A 19,672-nucleotide genomic window follows, 5' to 3' on the forward strand; every position below is an offset into this window, starting at 1 on the left:
AGTGAGCACAGGTGATATGTCTTCAGACTCTAGGCAACATATTGTTTTTGATATACTTCATTTACTGTATAGAATCAAACACAGAGGGATAGAAGTCGATTTCTTTTGGCTCCCTGTGAATATCGGTGTTGATGCAATGAACAGGACGATAAGTTTAAAAAGGTGCAGCAAGAAGAAGTCGTGCAGGTTTGACTATAAAATACAGTGAAAGTGAGGTGAAGAGTATAATGAAGGTAAAGATGAAGGACGAGTGGCAGGCACACTGGGACAGAGACGGGAAAGGCAGATATTATTATACAGAAAACAGTCGTGTAGAAGAAGCTGCAGCAGAGACCAGGATGGAATCTGGAGAGTCAGAGTTGGTCACACAGGCTTGAATAGCACACTTAAAAAGGTAAACATGACACAGGAAGTGTGACTTCTGTGGACCAGAGGAGACGTTTGACGGGTTGTTAGCGTAGTCAGGATGCTGGATGGAAACGCTGTGCCTGACAGGATGATTACAGGCTGGACTTTGTCTTCCTGTTACAGATGGATCCAGGCCCTGGATGACTGCTGGACACACATGACCCACACTAGGCTGCCTTCATCCATCCTTTCCTCCTTCACTGAGACTCAGAGTCAGCATGTATGTATTTATCAGTGATTTGAATCCTTTCATTACAGAGTGAAGTTAAAGTAGACGTGTGAACACACTAATAAACACAAAGGGACACAACTACTACTGCATGATGTAAAGCTGAAGTATTACACAGCTTTATGAACCTCCTGTTATCCTGGTAGACGAGTACAGCAATAAATCTTTTACTTGAACATCTTCTGGCTCCAATAAGCTTTGAAATGTGACCATGAAGTTAGAGACACACTGACTGAAACCCACAGCTGTGACTGTGGATCACATCCACACACAGTGTAGCTGCTGTCTCTGTGTGAGCCTTTGCACTGCTGCTCGCAGCACCGTTATATCACTCAGCGCTCGCTGCTGTTATTGAATCCACTTTTTACTGTCTGTGCAATCAAGCTCCTCTGCAGAGCTAGAAAATATCTTCGAACCAGTTTATGTGTTAGGGGATCCTTTGCAGTTGTGACTGTTGCCTCTGTTTTTGTCCTTTGGTTCCTGGGAGCCTTTTACATTTCCATCAGCAACAAATATCTGAACAGGCTTTATTGTAGGAAATACAGGAGTAAATAGTTGTCATTATTTATTAGATGTTGTTAAAGATGATCCGATGTTTGTTTAGTTTAATGCTGTGGCTTCAGTCAGCATCACTGTGCTGTATAGTTTTATTTTTCTGATCCTTCTGTTAAAGTTGCTGAATAAAAGCTGGTTGGTCTGCACCTCACCTCTTCCTCGAGCCTCCTTCTTTAAAGCAGCAGAGGCTCTTCATTCAGGTATCACAGCTCGAGTTGTTCTGCAGGAGACCCAGAGTACTGTCCTTGGTCCATAATGACATTAACTTTGATTCATGTCAACATGAAGCCTGAACGTCTGTGATGAACACACTATCAGCATCACTGACATGTTTCATCATTTAAAAACACTTCCTGTCACTGTGGTGGTTACAGTGACATCATGCAGTTTGTGCTTTGACCTCCAGAGGGCGACAAATCAGCACAGACAGAGAGCTCCATTCAAACTTTGCTGCCATCAGGAATAATTCTTCAAATATAATCATCAGTGTTTGAGCAGTTATGATATCAGGGACAATCTAGACATGTGTGACAATACTGAACATGTCACATGACACACCTCAAACATCATGTGATCCACTCTCAGTCTGCACTTTCAGTCATGACTTCATGAATTTATGAGAGTTTACTCCTGAAATATTCAAATGCTGCAGGGTGAAGAACAACAAAGTGCTGACACATGTTTGTGTTTCAAACAAGAAAACCAGCAGAAATAAATCATCTTTGGACAACATGACAGAGATTAGTGAGTTTCCAACTTGCACTTGAATGCAGCACAGACAGATTCTGATGTTCGTGGTTGTAAACGTGTCCTCAAACGCCTCTCTGACTCTTTCCTTCCTGCTCAAAGTTCCTCTTTTCTGAACTTGGTGTTTGTGCCTGACGCTGATCGTCTCCGTGTGGAGCTCCGTGTGAAGGTAACGTTAGCAGTGTGTAATGTTTCCTGGCTAACATCAGCTGTGTGCAGCTCAGTTCCAGCACAAATCTGCCGCTCCATAGTTCACGGTAACGGACTCATGAGATCGACCGTTAAACGCTCTCCCGCCATTTTGTCTGTGTGCGCGGATGTGTACGTTTTTGTTACCACTGTCATCTCATCAATAGCCTATTTGTAAAAGATCTCTGTTCATAATTTAGTTGGATTTTAAAACTCTGTAGTTGGACAGTTTTATTTTGGACTGATGCTAAAATTCTTGCTGATTGTTTCTGTCGAGGTTTTGTACTTGACATCCGCCATTTTGGATGTGATAAGCTGTAGAGAGTGCGTCCAAAAAGAGAAACCAGAAAGAGAACCTGTTTTATTAATAACCTCTTGCAAATAGAAGAATATGAAAAAAAACAACAACAAATAGGATAAAAACTTTAAATTACTTGAATTTTTAAAATCACATCATCTGTTAACACAAATTTGATCATTTCAAATTTGTGTTTTCATTTTCTCTTCCCAGTTACTTCTTTCTCATTCTCTTCATTCTCCTTGTCACCTTACGTCTCACTCCTTAACTGAAGTTATAGTTCTAACATAAGAAGTCCCGCCAACATCCTTTATTTAATCTCTGTGTTGTCACAGTTATTATCATCAGATCAGACATGAGACCCAGACAACAACATAAGTTTACAAGCTAACATCATGTCAGCTAACATTAGACGATAGCATCATAAACTTTAAATTACTTTGCCTCTGATCAACAGTTTGATTACATTCTCACATCACAGGTTTATTTGCTAAGTGTGAGTCCGCCCACATTAGATCCACTTTTCAGCAGGTGGAATAATTTGTAGTATATAGGTAATACATCAACAATGCTGCCGTGGCTAAGTTAGGAATATTTATAATGTCATTTCCAAAACTTGCATATGATCTGCAATTTGTAGCAGATCTACTGACTGTCACAGAGCAGCTGGAGCAGTCTCGAATGCAGGTCAGTGCACTGCTGCCCCCTGTGGCCAAGTGCCATAGCTACTGCTGGATGAACTCGTGACACATCTGCACCTGTTTCTATGAACACATTGAGTCTGAGTGGCTGCACTTACACTGGTGCATTCAAACATATTGAAAGATGGCAGCAATGTGGATTGTCAAGACTCAAACCAACCATTGAGCAAAGACAGCAGGATCACTTGTTTCTGTTTGTTATACAGCCAGATTTACTCGTGACACACATGTGCAGCTGCTTTATCACCTATTCTGAATTTGTTTCAAGCACAATACATTTGTTACACATGTTGGGATATTGTGTTTGTTTTAAATGTTATATACCTGTGTGGTATGTGACTTGTGTTGCCATGACGCCAGGTCTCTCTTGGAAATGAGATTTTTAATCTCAATGAGATTTTTTTTTACCTGGATAAATAAAGGACTAATTTATAACTTTCAGTGTTTTCCGGTCTTCCAAAGGAAAAAAAACCTTCAACTACATGACATGCAGTTGTGTATTTGTTTTCACCTTATCATACACTTGAAGTTTTACAAATCACCACTTCTTTAGTGAATATCATTTCAGTCTCAGACAACCTCGTTTCTCTTACAGAGGTTGAATGCACCTTCTGCGGATGGCGGTACCACACAGTGTGCGTGGACTTCCCCTGCACAGAAGGCAACTACAAATGCTGTGAATGCTAAATAAACAGAAACAAATGATCCCTGTTGTCTTTGCTTGATGATTGGTTTGAGTCTTGACAATCCACATTGCTGGCGTTGCATCTTTCAATGGCAGCAATGGCAGGTATCAGTGCTCAAACCTTTTGTGTTTGTTTCCAACAAGTTGCCCACCTCGGGAAACAAAAATGTGTTCTTTTACTTGTCAGATGAACATATGAGACACTTTGACTCTTCAGTGCAGTGTGGAGCCTAACAAAGATCTGTTTTGTGTCCCAGCTGATCAGCAGGAGGAGGAGAGTCTGACGGAGCAGCAGAGGAACATTTTCAGCTACTTGGACTCAGCTCAGCCACTACAGAGGAAACAATGAGCTCAACACAGAAGGTGACAGACAGAGCAGGACCATATGACCAAAGATATTTATCACCATATACATTTGAACATTTGCCATAACGATGTAGCTGACGATAGAATTGACACCAGACAAAATACTTTACAGCTGCACAACTTTATTAAAAACCCATCAATGTATTTTCACTGAAACAAGCAGCTGTTGTTTATGTGCATTAAAGTTATATAAAAATGTAACAGTGCAAATGCAAATTCCTCGCTGACAGTTTAACCAAAAGGCGTTTCCAGTGGAAACTGGCCGACACATCCTGAGCATAACCATGTATAATAGCCACTAAACTTCAGAAGAGGTTATACAGTCGTGGCCAAAAGGTTTGAGAATTGCATAAATATTGGAACCTGGAGAAGTTGCTGCTTAAGTTTTTATAATAGCATTTTGCCTGCACTCCAGAATGTTATGAGGAGTGATCAGATGAACTGCATCGTCCTTCTTTGCCATGAAAACGAACTTAATCCCCAAAAATATATGATATATGAAATATTCCTTTATTGGGTGAGAAAATCAGACCATGTCATAACTGCTTTAAGTCACACAGAATAGATATCAGAGCCTTAAACAGGCTGACTTCTGCTAAATGGGTCAAACTGGGCAGAAAGTCTACAAACACATAACATCCTTATAGAATATGATGTAACACTATAGATCAACTTAGCTCAGAATATATAAAGCATATAAACAGTTACAGCAATATGATGCAACAAACACAGCAGCTACTGATCCAAAATACTCAAAGCTTCATAGAACTGAAACCAACATTTATTTTTAGCTCCATTCTGCTGCTGATACAGACTTTAGGTTTCTGAACATTAAACTTATTGCTGCCTTTCATAGTGTGTAACTTGAAGGCCCTGAGTACTTTCTCCCACACTGAAAACACTGGGATGATCACATTATTTGAACATTACCTAATAAGACTGATTCAGCACAGACAGTTATGTTAAACTTTCCTAGCAGTCCTTCACAAACAGGGAACAGTCTGTCTATTCTCTCCATCTGTCAGCTGCTGCTGGCTCTTCCTCCTCCTCTTCCTCACACACTGCTGAGTTTGTCCTGGTGGATCATCAGGGCTGCAAAGCCTCACAGATGATGTGCAGCAGTGGCTCCCTCAGTCTGTCCTCACTCTGGACACTTGCAGTCGTCACACATGGAAATCAAATGTGTGATAAGCTGCAGGATTCAGACACAAGTGTAACTTATAAACACATGTTCATACTTTTATTCCACAACCAGAGAGAAAGAAACAGAGAGAGAGTGCAGGACAGACAGACAGGTGACAGTCTCAGGTGTACACACTGCTACACAACAGCACCAGAGAAGCAGGATTTAGTGTTTGTGTTATTACGAGTGTAAACAAGAAGAGTTCCAGATGGTGCAGTGGACACATGTGTGACTGCTGTGATTAAAGCATCTTTCTTTCAGCTTAACGAGTGAACCGTCAGCTCGTTCAAACACACGTTAAAGTGCGTTTGGCTCGACACCACCGAACAGAGGCAGCAATATAACACAGCTAACATTAACAGTGCAGTGAATCCTGCTTGTGCCGTGATGTTCAGGGCTGCAAACCGAGCAGCATCACTGACTTTCAGCTTGTTGTGTTTGTGGATATATGACTGACTTTAATTATCCACAAAATCATCACATTCTCTGTCAGATTAAGGTCGACTATTGAACGGCGTATATTTTAAAGGCTTTAAAACCAAGTTAACGCTGAAAGTACAAACATCACTAATGTCACATAACTCTGCCGACAAGGCATAGCTATGGCTATGAAATGCTCTTTGTGTATCACTTCTTCATTATGAAAGATGTCATTAATGCACTAGTAATGTCTCATCTGGAGTATTGTTCAATCATTTGGTCAGCAGCTAATAAGACAGCTCTTAACAGACTTCAGTTAGTCCAGAATAAGGCGTCCAGATTAGTGTGAAGATGTTCATACTATACTAATATTGATCAAATGCATAATAAACTTTCTTGGCTTCCTGTACAGGCTAAAATATTCTATGGATTACTTGTAGTTCTAAAGAAAGCAATTCTGTTAAACACACCACATTTATTCTACTCAGCTGCAGTATCCAGATGAAATACATCATCATATTACACAGTTTTCAACAAGCTGCAATTTAGTAAATGCTCGAGTTAAAAGTAACGTTTTGTAAAACTGTTACATTTAGAGCAACTTTTAAGTGGAATAAGTTGCCTTAAAAAATTAGAGAATTATTCAAAACTTCAATGAACACTTAAAAGCCGATTTACAGAGCTTTTAGTTGTTGTAAATATTGTAAGACATGATTTGTTTTTGAAATTTGTGTAATGTGCCTCAATGTTATTGATATTATTATTATTATTATTGATTGCTTATATTTGAACAATTGTGAAACCTCACTGTGGATGTAAGAGTGAAATTATGTGGATATCTTGAATCCACTTTATTGTGTAATATTTTATGTGAGTATTTGATGGAAGACGAGCAACATCTGTTGTGGAAGCTAACGGGGTTCCTTTAGAATAAACAAAGATAGGATTTATTATCACTGAATAATTATGTATAGATCTATACAAATTATAGAAATATGTAATAGGAAACAACAAAATAATCTAAATTATAAAATAATGTGTGTGTGTGTGTGTGTGTGTGTGTGTGTGTGTGTGTGTGTGTGTGTGTGTGTGTGTGTACAATCAGGAGTGATGGGCATGATTTTAGTGTTTTAACAGTCATGAATTATCTTTAACACCAGGTTGGATGTAATGTGTTAGAACTACCAGCAGGTGGGGATAAGAGACCTTTAAGGTGCCACGCTCCACCTTCAGGTTTAAAACTAGTGTTAATGGAGTTTGAAGGTTGAGTTTGTTCCACGACTGCATTTCACTCACTGCCTCTGTTTGTATCTCTGTCACTGCAGGACCAACATGGAGCCAGAAGTCAGCGCTCTCAGGAGGCCGACAAACCTCACAGAAGAAAGGGAGAGAAAAAACACACCTGTGACGAGTGTGGGAAGGGTTTTACTGTGAGGGCTAAACTAAAACGGCATCAGGTCATCCACACTGGAGAGAGAACGTTCAGCTGTGACTTGTGTGAAAAGTCTTTTTCCTTGAAGGATTCCCTAAAACAACACCAACTCATCCACAGTGGAGTTAAAGCGTACAGCTGTGATCAGTGTGGCAGAGCTTTTACTCACAGTAGCCACTTACAGAGTCATCTAGTTACCCACTCTGGAATTAAGCCATACAGCTGTGACGAGTGTGGGAAGGGTTTTACTCTGAAGGCTAAACTAAAACAGCATCAGGTCATCCACACTGGAGAGAGACCGTTCAGCTGTGACTTGTGTGGAAAGTCTTTTTCCTTGAAGGATTCCCTAAAACAACACCAGCTCATCCACAGTGGAGTTAAAGCGTACAGCTGTGATCAGTGTGGCAGAGCTTTTACTCACAGTAGCAGCTTACAGAGTCATCTAGTTACCCACTCTGGAATTAAGGCATACAGCTGTGACATCTGTGGAAAAACTTTCAGCCAGAGAGGGAGCCGAAATATACACCTACGCATTCACACCAGACATGATGTGTACTGCTGTGAACAGTGTGGCAAATACTTTACAACAGACGCACAGTTACAACAACACATATTTACCCACACTGAGGAGAGACCTTATCAATGTGACCTGTGTGAGAAGACTTTTAAATCTCCACATCACCTGAGACGACACCAACAGATCCACACCAGAAAGAGACTCTACAAGTGCAGCTACTGTGAGGTATGTATTTATATTGTTATCTTGTCATTTTAGCCTGACTGTTTGGAACAACTCTGCTCATTAAACTGTGTTAGCATGTTAGCAATTCTACTGCATGGAAAAGCAGCTCTGAGTGATTATTCAGATTTTCCTTTCAGTTATGATTTTAGTATTACTGTAGTATTATGGTGGTAGTATTGTAGTTATTGCAGCCCAGTAAACTGAGTGTGTTAACTGAAACAGTCAAATGTAGTTGGACGTCTGCAGAGATGCTCTTTATTTCAGGCGACGTTCAGGATACAAATGTTGAAGGACTGACTTACACTGTCTTTGTGTCTTTGTTTAGAAGCAGAGCGACACAGATGGATCCAGTTCTCAACCCTGTCATCACTGTGGTGGTGGGAAAGACTTTCATTGTGACCTCTGTGGCAAAACTTTCAGTTGGCAAAAGACCCTAAAAAGACATCAACGTAGACACACTGGAGACAAACTGAAATACTGCAAAGAATGTGGGAGAAGCTTCACCACATCAAGTGAGTTAAAAAAACATGAACTGATTCACAGTGGGGTTAAAAAGCACCTCTGTGATCAGTGTGGGTCATCCTTCACCAGTGCAAGTCAGCTTAAATCACACAAACGAGTCCACACAGGAGAGAAACCACACAAGTGCAGACACTGTGAGAGAAGCTTCTCACATTCAGGTAATCGTAACAGGCATGAACGTGCACACATGGAAGGAAACTACAGCTGTGACCAGTGTGACAAGAGCTTCAGGAATCTCAGTTCATACTCTGCACACAAACGATCCCACGTTACTAATAAACTGTTTCACTGTTACCAATGTGCCCAAACATTCACCTCATTGTCTGCTCTGTGCAAACATCAGCGTGATCACTCAGGGCTGAAATCACTCCCATCACTGGATCACAGTGAATCTGAAGACACAGAAAGATCCTCTGGTCAGACTCAAAAAGCTTGAGATCAGGCTCCACAGAGTTCAGATAGAATCATTTAAACTTGTGTTGAACTGAACTGGTTGCTGGGCTGAACTTCTACATAATACAGATCTACATGGGATCTTCTTTTCTGTTGTTTTACTGGGTCAATTTTGTCCTTTTTTCTCTGTCCTGGTTTTGCTCGTCTGTAAATGATTGAAACTCAGTCAAATAGTTCATTGTTCTCCAGCAAAACGTTTTGGAAACTCATGTTTAACCTTTAAAACTCTGACATGTTTTAGCACACAAGGCTTCATCGGGGAGTTCACTCATGATTGGACCATGAGAACAAAGGATTTTAGTTCTTTCAAAGAGAGTCTTGGAGATGTTTGATGTTTCTGTTTTTCTGAAACCACCTGAAAGAAAAACTATTTTTCTTGCTTTATGTAGTGTGGAAGTTTTTAATGTTTCTTCATCTGTGATGTTCTTGAATGTGTTCACGTGAAGATGGTACAAATAAACTGTCCTTTCAGCTTTAGCTCCTAATTTATTCATTATTTATGGATGTAGCACAGCAGCCGTCTCTTGATTAACACATGGAGGGCTCGGGATCTGATGGTGTCGTCTCCCTAATTTGCCCACTCAGTAAATCTCACTCATGGCCAAGAAATTGAAATAAACCTTGTTTCCCTGCTGGATAGTGATCCACTGTAACTCTGCTCCTCCTTCCTGTTTAGGATTTCTGTGGCTGAAGTAAAATTCCCTCCATCCATCACTTATCCCAGCTAACCCAAAGTGACGTTCCCCCCCAGGGGAACGTAACAAGTGGGGGCTCGTCCGGGATCTTTGAAAAGGGAGTTCTGTGTTGGATTTGGTTTTCTTTTTGATTATCTCGCTTTGGCACCTTTTAGAGATTAATAACTTCCCAGTTAAGGTAGGTGAGTGCCCAGCTGAGCTTTTTAAGTTCCTCCTTCGGGCACTCTTTTGTTATTTTGCCTTTGTTGTTTTTGGAGTAATCCTGGGTGGGGATTAATTCTCTGTCGGGGGTAAGCAATTCAGGGCTCCGGTCGCTGAAGTTCTGCCTTTAAAGTTGCCTCGAGCCCAGCACGCTCCGGAAGATAGACAGGGCAAGGTTTTGGAACTGGGTAAGTTGTTTTGTTAACGTGTGTGTGGCGGGAGGTACGTTGGTCAGCTAAAGTAAGTTGTGTAGTGGTCTGTTAACTGTCTTAATTAGGTTGTGTTTTGTTAACTCTTCACCATCCCCAAAATGGTTGACACAGCTGCTAGTGTACAGGTGTCTAGAGGCTCGTTTGTGAGCAATAACATTCACCTGGTTCCAGACTTCTCTGAATCCAGTGTTCACAGCTTTTTCAGTGTGTTCGAACGCCTGGCAACTGCACTGCAGTGGCCTCAAGATGTGTGGGGGGTGATGTTGCTGTGTCGGTTGACAGGTAAGGCTCAAGAAGCGTGTTCTGGTCTGTCTAGGCAGGACGGCCTGGTTTATGGAAAGATCAAAAGTGCCATCCTCCAAGCCTATGAACTGGTACCTGAGGCCTATAGGCAGCATTTTCGAGGGTTGGAGTTGGCGCAGGGACAGTCTTGACTTCGCCAGGGAGAAGGCGAGGCTCTTTGATAGGTGGTGTGCGGCAAGCCAGGTTAATGATGTGGGGTCCATACGTGAGCTTATGCTGGTGGAGGATTTTAAAAACTCTGTTCCTAAGTCTGTGGCCCTTTATTTAAGTGAACAGAGGGTTACAACTCTACAGCAAGCTGCCACCCTGGCAGATGAGTTTAAGCTGACTCATACAGCAAGTGCGGTAGAACAGGATATCCCTCTGCACTATAGCGCAGCCTGGACAGGTAAAAGTGGGCCAGCCAAGAAGGAAAATGCAGTTATGGTGTTAAGACCTAGGCCCAAACTGTGTTTTTTCTGTCACAAGCCTGGCCATGTGGTTGCCAATTGTGTCAAACTGGCACTCAAACAGAAAGCCCACTCAACACAAAAGGGGCCTGTTTTGAGAAAAGTCAGTCGTGGCTCTCAAACTGACAAGCTTGCCAGGCCTACGGAAAGGCTAAACCTGGAGCATAATTGCTTGGTAGCACCCCGTAATCAGTGTACGAGGCCAACTAACCCTGAGCTGCCGCTGGTTGATCCTTTCTCCGGTTCATGTTCAAAACCACCCTTCAGATCTGCACCCCTTGCTAACAAGTATGTCTGTGTTTCAGCGAAGCCTGCTAGCTGCCTGCTGGGTTCTCCACACGTGATAGTTCGAAGCCCTGGCTATCCCATGGGACACTGTTTCGAGGGTTTGGGGCCACTCTCTGGGAATGTTGTGAACCCACTGAGATGGGATTGGCAGTTTCCGCAGGCAATGCCTAACCGGTGCTATGGGGTTTGGTAGGTGGAAAGCCTGCAATTTCTTCATGAAACGGCTATGGACTCACTTTGTGTTATCGTAAATTTGACAAACCATGGGTTTGCATTTATGTGAGGGGGTGTTACGGCCCTAGCAGGGCCTCTCTCTCTCCTGAGGATGCCTGTGTGGGAGTGTCCCACTACCTCCTGCCCGAGGTGCCACCTTTCCCTCCTGTACAGCTGACTCCCATCAGCAATTAAAGGTATTTAAGCCCAGAGCAGGGTGAGCTCTGGGCCAGAGTGCCATTTGTGTGGGTACAGCCAGTGAGCTGAGTGTTTTTGCGGTGTTTCCAGCTGGTGAGCTGTGTTTTGTGGTTTTCAGCTAGTGAGCTGCGTTTTCCTTTTGACATTTTGCATTACTGACCAACGCCTGAGTTTTGTTTGTGTTACTCTTATGGTGATAGCGGCTTGTCCGTCTTTTTTAGTTTAATTACATCAATAAAACTGTTTTATTTAACTGTTTTGCCTCCTTGACTCCTTTTTCTGACCCGGTCACTTTTGTTACTTCCCCCTCCCCGCCTAGACCCCCACCCCCCACCCCCCAGGGGAACGTAACACAAATGGAAACATGTTTAAAAAACACAATGTGAGAGAGACATTGAGGTCCTTAGAAGTTACCCTGGGTTTTTCTGTCACCCTGCTAGATGTTACACACCTTGTTATTGGACTGATTTCTACTGCTGGACTACTCCTGCGGAGAGTAACAATACTCTTACTAATTAGCTCCCTTTCACACCTTTGGGGATATTTATTTTTGTGTTTGCAGCGCTGTGAGCCAGAACAGCGAGAGAAAAATCTGCAACAGCGACGAGCCGAATGCTTACGTGAATCGCAGCAGCTGCACATGTGCTACGCTGAATTAGAGGATATCTTTGCTCTGGATTTCTATTTCTACTTTTTCATTTCTATACGATTCTTCTTGCATCTAAACAAAAATGATTCAATTCAGCTTTTACTCACAGTAGCAACTTACAGAGTCATCTAAATACCCACTCTGGAATTAAGCCATACAGCTATGATCAGTGTGGCAGAGCTTTTACTCACAGTAGCAGCTTACAGAGTCATCTAGTTACCCACTCTGGAATTAAGCCATACAGCTGTGACGAGTGTGGGAAGGGTTTTACTGGGAAGGCTGAACTAAAACAGCATCAGGTCATCCACACTGGAGAGAGACCGTTCAGCTGTGACTTGTGTGGAAAGTCTTTTTCCTTCAAGGGTTCCCTAAAAAAACACCAACTCATCCACAGTGGAGTTAAAGCGTACAGCTGTGATCAGTGTGGCAGAGCTTTTACTCAAAGTAGCCACTTACAGAGGCATCTAGTTACCCACTCTGGAATTAAGGCATACAGCTGTGACATCAGTGTGGCAGAGCTTTTACTCACAGTAGCAGCTTACAGAGACATCTAGTTACCCACTCTGGAATTAAGGCATACAGCTGTGACATCTGTGGAAAAACTTTCAGCCAGAGAGGGAGACGAAATACACACCTACGCATTCACACAAGACATGATGTGTACTGCTGTGAACAGTGTGGCAAAGAGTTTATAACTCACACACACTTACAACAACACATGTTTACCCACACTGAGGAGAGACCTTATCAATGTGACCTGTGTGAGAAGACTTTTAAATCTCCACGTCACCTGAGACGACAGCAACAGGTCCACACCAGAAAGAGACTCTACAAGTGCAGCTACTGTGAGGTATGTATTTATATTGTTATCTTGTCATTTTAGCCTGACTGTTTGGAACAACGGTGGCACGGTGGTTAGCACTGTTGCCGCACAGCAAGAAGGTCCTGAGTTCAATTCCAACATCAGGCCGGGGTCTTTCTGTGTGGAGTTTGCATGTTCTCCCCGTGTTTGCGTGGGTTCCCTCCGGGTACTCCGGCTTCCTCCCACCGTCCAAAGTCATGTAGCTTGTGGGGATAGGTTAATTGGATAATTCAAATTGCCACTAGGTGTGAATGTGAGTGTGAATGGTTGTCTGTCCCTATGTGTTAGCCCTGCGACAGGCTGGCGACCTGTCCAGGGTGTACCCTGCCTCTCGCCCTATGACAGCTGGGATAGGCTCCAGCGCCCCCGCGACCCTGAAAAGGATAAGCGGAAGCGAATGGATGGATGGATGTTTGGAACAACTCTGCTCATTAAATTGTGTTAGCATGTTAGCAATTCTACTGCATGGAAAAGCAGCTCTGAGTGATTATTTAGATTTTCCTTTCAGTTATGATTTTAGTATTACTGTAGTATTATGGTGGTAGTATTGTAGTTATTGCAGCCCAGTAAACTGAGTGTGTTAACTGAAACAGTCAAATGTAGTTGGACGTCTGCAGAGATGCTCTTTATTTCAGGCGACGTTCAGGATACAAATGTTGAAGGACTGACTTACACTGTCTTTGTGTCTTTGTTTAGAAGCAGAGCGACACAGATGGATCCAGTTCTCAACCCTGTCATCACTGTGGTGGTGGGAAAGACTTTCATTGTGACCTCTGTGGAAAAACTTTCAGTCGGCAAAAGACCCTAAAAGTACATCAACGTAGACACACTGGAGACAAACTGAAATACTGCAAAGAATGTGGGAGAAGCTTCACCACATCAAGTGAGTTAAAACAACATGAACTGATTCACAGTGGGGTTAAAAAGCACCTCTGTGATCAGTGTGGGTCATCCTTCACCACTGCATGGAAGCTTAAAACACACAAACGAGTCCACAGAGGAGAGAAACCACACAAGTGCAGACACTGTGAGAGAAGCTTCTCACAGTCAGGTAATTGTAACATTCATGAACGTACACACATGGAAGGAAACTACAGCTGTGACCAGTGTGACAAGAGCTTCAGGAATCTCAGTTCATACTCTGAACACAAACGATCCCACGTTACTAATAAACTGTTTCACTGTTACCAATGTGCCCAAACATTCACCTCATTGTCTGCTCTGTGCAAACATCAGCGCGATCACTCAGGGCTGAAATCACTCCCATCACTGGATCACAGTCAATCTGAAGACACAGAGAGATCCTCTGGTTTCTGTGTCAGACTCAAAAAGCTTGAGATCAGGCTCCACAGAGTTCAGATAGAATCTCCTGTAAAAATCTGATGAGGCAGCTGTGAATCAAACTCTTCCCCTAGTTCCATTTTAAGCTTTCAAAACTGTCCTACTGTAGTGTTCATGTCAAGTGGTTAGCTTTCTTTTCATCAGTTGGTTGAAAACTCTGTTTCCTATTATAAAGTTTTTGTTTTAATGTATTTTGATGCACATAAATGTTTTCTTGTTCGGGTTCTTTATGTTATTGAATCTTGGAAATGTTAAATAAAAAATTCAAATGTTAAATAAAGAAAGATTTTAATGACAAAGATTTGAGCCATGATGTCATTTCCTGTGTTTCAGAGTAAAAACTGAAGTGACAAATGGAAACATGTTTACAGTCACAGTTAGATGAACTGTTTTCAGTGTGTTACAAAATTAATATATTATTAGTGCTTATTTAGTGAATATTGTCACTTGTTTAAACAGGTACATGGAGTTGTTTGCAGTGAAAGTTATTTTTCAACACAGTCAATATTCCTTCTCCTCTACCTGATATCCTTGGAGCATTAAGAAATGAGCCGTCAGAGGGTAACAGTCCAGAAATAATGCTAGACTCACCAACTCTCATCTGTGTCTCAGTCACAAAAAGGAGATCCAATCCATTGGAGGAAAAAATAATTTATAATGAAGCTTTGTTTGCTAAGGACCACGCATTTGTTAGAGTCATCTTCATTGGAGCTGGAGCCTGGGTAGAAGTTGTCGGTGAAGCCCAAGTTAATGGGAGCAAATTCAAAAAGTTTATTCCATGACTCCCACGATGCAAAAAACAGTGGTGAGCAGGGTTCTGGACACCTAAGCCCACAACAGTAACCAGACAGGAGATAACAGGATCCAGGAGACGCCTTGGGATGTGGCGGAACGGACCATAACCAGCTTGAGCGGCCGCTGAAGAAAAGATAAGTCAAGCTTTAAACTTCACCAGCTGACCGGCACGTTTACCCCGGTGTCTGTGGCGGTGTGTCCGAGCAGGTGGTGGCACTTTATGTAGCAAGTATTTAAGGAACATCAGCCAGGAGCAGAGGATACCCTGTTTGTTTCTTCTGATTAGAGCTCTGAAAGCTGATGGCAAAAAACTGAAGATCCAAAGGTTTTTGGTGTTCCCCAGTTTTGAGTTGATTTCAGTGACAAGAATCATCAGAAACAGAACAAACAGTAAGAAAATTGACAGAGGTAAACAGCAAGCACACACACTGGAGCCATCTTAACCCTTAGTTTAATTATGTAAATTACAATTATGTAATCTGATCATCTACAAACTGAAATAATCTCAACATAAGCTGACGAAAGAAGAAGAAATTGAGGAAGAAATTCAGGCCGTGTACTGAAAACATCTTTTTTCTTGTTATCATAAGACATTTGGTGTGACGACTTCTATAACTCAGTTTTTGGTTTTGCTGAAGTAAAGTTTACACTCTGAGGAGTCACAGTGTTGATAGTGGACACAAAGAGAAAAGTTCCTGTAATGTAAAATGTAAAAGTTAAAGCTAGAATTTTAAAATGGAACCTAAATCTGATTGGTAGCCAGTGCACCGACTTTAAAACAGGGGTCATATGAGCTCCCTTGTTCGAGCAGGTCAGTAGCCTTGCTGTCAGTTTTGAACAACCTGTAGACGAGCTAGCCCTTTCTTGTTTAGACAAGTAAACAGGCTGTTGCAGTAGTCAAGTCTTGTAGAGACAAAAGCATGTATTATCATCTCGAGTTCACTTGTTGACACGATGGATCTAAGTTTAGAAATGTTCCTCAAGTGAAAAAAGCAGGTTCTTACTGTCTGATTTAAATGTCCCTCCAAAGAAAAAGCTTCATCGAAAATAACACCCAGGTTTCTAAGGTTATGTTTCTGTGAGGAACCTCAGTCACCCAGTCGCCGTTTAATATCAGGCACTGTCTGGTGCAATAATCAAAGTTTCTGCCGGGTTTATCTGTAAGCAATTATTGTTCAACCCTTGTTTAATGTTGGTTAAACAGTCAATCAGATTGGAGAGCTTATGAGCTTCAGCAGGCTTAAAAGAATAATATAGCTGAATATTGTCAGCAAAGAAATGATAAGATACTTCAGGAAACTGCTGTATTATCTGGCTTAAAGGAAACTTGTATATTAAAAACAGAATAGGTCCCAGCACAGAGCCCTGAGGAACTCCACACAACAACTCTGTAGATTCCGACGTGATCTGGTTTGCAGACACACTAAAACTCCTTTCAGATATATCAAAAGAAAACCAGTGAACAGAGCAGACATCCCAACCAGGTCTCTCAGTCTGTTTATCAGGATGGTATGGTTGACTGTATCAAAGGCTGAGGTAAGGTCTAACAAGACTAGGACTGTGTATTCTCCGGAGTTTGCTGACATAATATCATTAGTAACTTTCAGTAGTGCTGTCTCAGTGGAATGCAATTTACGGAACCCAGACTGAAAACGCTCATTGAAGTTATAGTTCTCCAAGTATGCTGTGAGGTGGACAGCTACTGCCTTCTCAAGGAGTTTTGACATAAATGGGAGTTTGGAGATTAAATTTTAAAGTAGTGTTGGATCCAGGGTGGGTTTTTTGAGCCTTGGTTCCACAATGGCATGTTTAAAAAGCTGGGGAACACCCCAGTCTGAAGAGAAACATTAAAAAGGTTCCCAACCCAAGGACCAATGGTGTCAAAAGCACTGATGAAGAGCTTAGTGGGGACAATGTCTTAGGGGCTTGTAGGTGGCTTCATTTTGTCCACCAGGGCTGCTATTTCAATATATATTTTGCAGTTGTAAACGTTGACCAGGAGTACAAAGGGAGTGCCTGACTCGGAGAACAAGAAAGCTTTGGGGAGATTTCAGCATTGATTTCTTTAATCATGTCAACAAAAAATCGGAGGAGTTTACTACTATCTACTTTAGAGTGTACATCTAAAGGTACCACATCTGGGGAGACAATATCACTAATTTTGTCAAAAAGAAACTTGGGATTTCTCTTGTTTTTTGATATGAGTCTAGAAAAATATTTGATCTAACAGTTTTCATTTGTCATTTAAGGAGTTTGGTTTTCTTCCATAGTCGTCCCGTTTTGCAGCATATTCTCCTTAAGTTTAAGATAGACTCTTTTATCCAAGGGCATGTCTTTTGTAAAGCCGAGCTTGTTTTAATAGCTGTACACAGCTTTTACAGCTTTGATATTCTTTGACACTAGATATCAGGTGAAGGGATTAAATGTAAAGGTTTCTATGTCCCATTTACACTAACCAGTATGTGAGATAGTCAGACTCAAATGTCAAGGAAGGTGGTAGGGAAGCAGACTACGCAGACATTTCAGGTTTCCAAAGGTGAGCAATTTATTTACAGTGAACTTAATTTAATGTGAAACTTCCCCCAAATCAACTGTATCAACAAAACTCAACAGACCATGGATCTGGTAACACAGCTCACCTCTCCTCTCTCTTTAATCTGGTAGAGTAGTGATGGCTCGCTTGAAGCTGAAGCTCCGGTGCGTGTGTCAAAAAAATGAACACACTGCTTCAGAAGCACTGTGTCGAACCTTGATTCGTTTGGCCAGAGTCACGTGATCAGTGCTTCATTTAGAGCGTGACTGCTTCGGTATCTGATTCAATGGTTTATAAGCAGGTGAATCATTCGCGGGGTTTTGATGGTGACAGATAGCAAACCACTGATATTTCTACTGAGAGATTTGGAGCCAGCGAGGAATAGAGGAGGTTCTGTTGTGTGGGAGTATTTTGAGTAGATTTTGGTCAATCGGGTGGGTTTTCCAGCTTTGTGTTCTGGCTGTTTGCTTTTGTTTTGTGCGTGTTTATTTTATTTGGAAACGGGAAAAACTTAAAATGTCAAAAATCTGTTTTTCATAATATAAATATCATTAAATATCTTTAGAAAGACTTCCATTTGACTCGTAACATTTAATGTTATAAAAAGATATATTTTATTTTTAAAATAATCTTAAAATGTTAGTCTACAAAATGTGCAGCAATTTACTGTATTTATTCTCTTTAGCTGATAGTTTGTGGGGCCCAGGTAGACTGTATAACTGCATCTTTACCAGTTTCTCTGCACTCCAGCCTCTTCTGTGCCATGTGAAGGGATTTTTCTTAAGGCAGGAGAAATTATTCAATTCAATTCAATTTTATTTATATAGCGCCAAATCACAACAAAAGTCGCCTCAAGGCGATGCAGAGAAAAACCCAACAATCATATGACCCCCTATGAGCAGCACTTTGGCGACAGTGGGAAGGAAAAACTCCCTTTTAACAGGAAGAAACCTCCGACAGAACCAGGCTCAGGGAGGGGCGGGGCAATCTGCTGTGATTGGTTGGGGTGAGAGAAGGAAGACAGGATAAAGACATGCTGTGGAAGAGAGACAGAGGTTAATAACAGATATGATTCAATGCAGAGAGGTTTGTTAATACATAGTGAGTGAGAAAGGTGACTGGAAAGGAAAAACTCAATGCATCATGGGAATCCCGGGCAGCATACGTCTATTGCAGCATAACTAAGGGAGGGTGCAGGGTCAACTGGTCCAGCCCTAACTATATGCTTTAGCAAAAAGGAAAGTTTGAAGCCTAATCTTGAAAGTAGAGATAGTGTCTGTCTCCCGAATCCAAACTGGAAGCTGGTTCCACAGAAGAGGGGCCTGAAAACTGAAGGCTCTCCCTCCCATTCTACTTTTAAATACTCTAGGAACAACAAGTAGGCCTGCAGAGCGAGAGCGGAGTGCTCTAATAGGGTTATATGGTACTACAAGGTCATTAAGATAAGATGGGGCCTGATTATTTAAGACCTTGTATGTGAGGAGCAGGATTTTGAATTCTGGATTTAACAGGAAGCCAGTGAAGGGAAGCCAAAACAGGAGAAATATGCTCTCTCTTTCTAGTCCCTGTCAGGACTCTTGCTGCAGCATTTTGGATTAACTGAAGGCTTTTCAGGGAGTTTTTAGGACATCCTGATAATAATGAATTACAGTCGTCCAGCCTGAAAGTAATAAATGCATGAACTAGTTTTTCAGCGTCACTCTGAGACAGGATATTTCTAATTTTAGAGATGTTGCACAAATGGAAGAACGCAGTCTTACATATTTGTTTAATATGTGTGTTGAAGGACATGTCCTGGTCAAAAATGACTCCAAGGTTCCTCACAGCGTTACTGGAGGCCAAGGTAATGCCATCCAGGGTAAGAATCTGGTTAGATACCATATTTCTAAGATTTTCAGGGCCGAGTACAATAACCTCAGTTTTATCTGAATTAAGAAGCAGAAAGTTAGCGGCCATCCATGTCTTTGTGTCTTTAAGACATTCCTGCAGTTTAACTCATTGGT

At 41.7% G+C, this 19,672-nt stretch overlaps 1 protein-coding gene across 1 annotated transcript; it reads left to right on the forward strand.

Annotated features, from left to right (window-relative positions):
• The first annotated feature begins 512 nt into the window (after positions 1-512).
• Positions 513-10,472, forward strand: LOC146672691 (uncharacterized). The gene is made up of 4 exons (XM_085400899.1): positions 513-628; positions 4,070-4,175; positions 7,107-7,635; positions 10,321-10,472. The coding sequence occupies exons 2-4, from the start codon at positions 4,158-4,160 to the stop codon at positions 10,470-10,472; spliced, it is 699 nt and encodes a 232-aa protein (XP_085257025.1). The 5' UTR covers positions 513-628; positions 4,070-4,157.
• Positions 10,473-19,672: the final 9,200 nt, after the last annotated feature.

Source organism: Rhamphochromis longiceps, linkage group LG3 (genome assembly GCF_057381845.1).
Source record: "Rhamphochromis longiceps isolate RC_006_pf linkage group LG3, R_longiceps_female_GT1.1, whole genome shotgun sequence".
NCBI lineage: Eukaryota > Metazoa > Chordata > Actinopteri > Cichliformes > Cichlidae > Rhamphochromis > Rhamphochromis longiceps.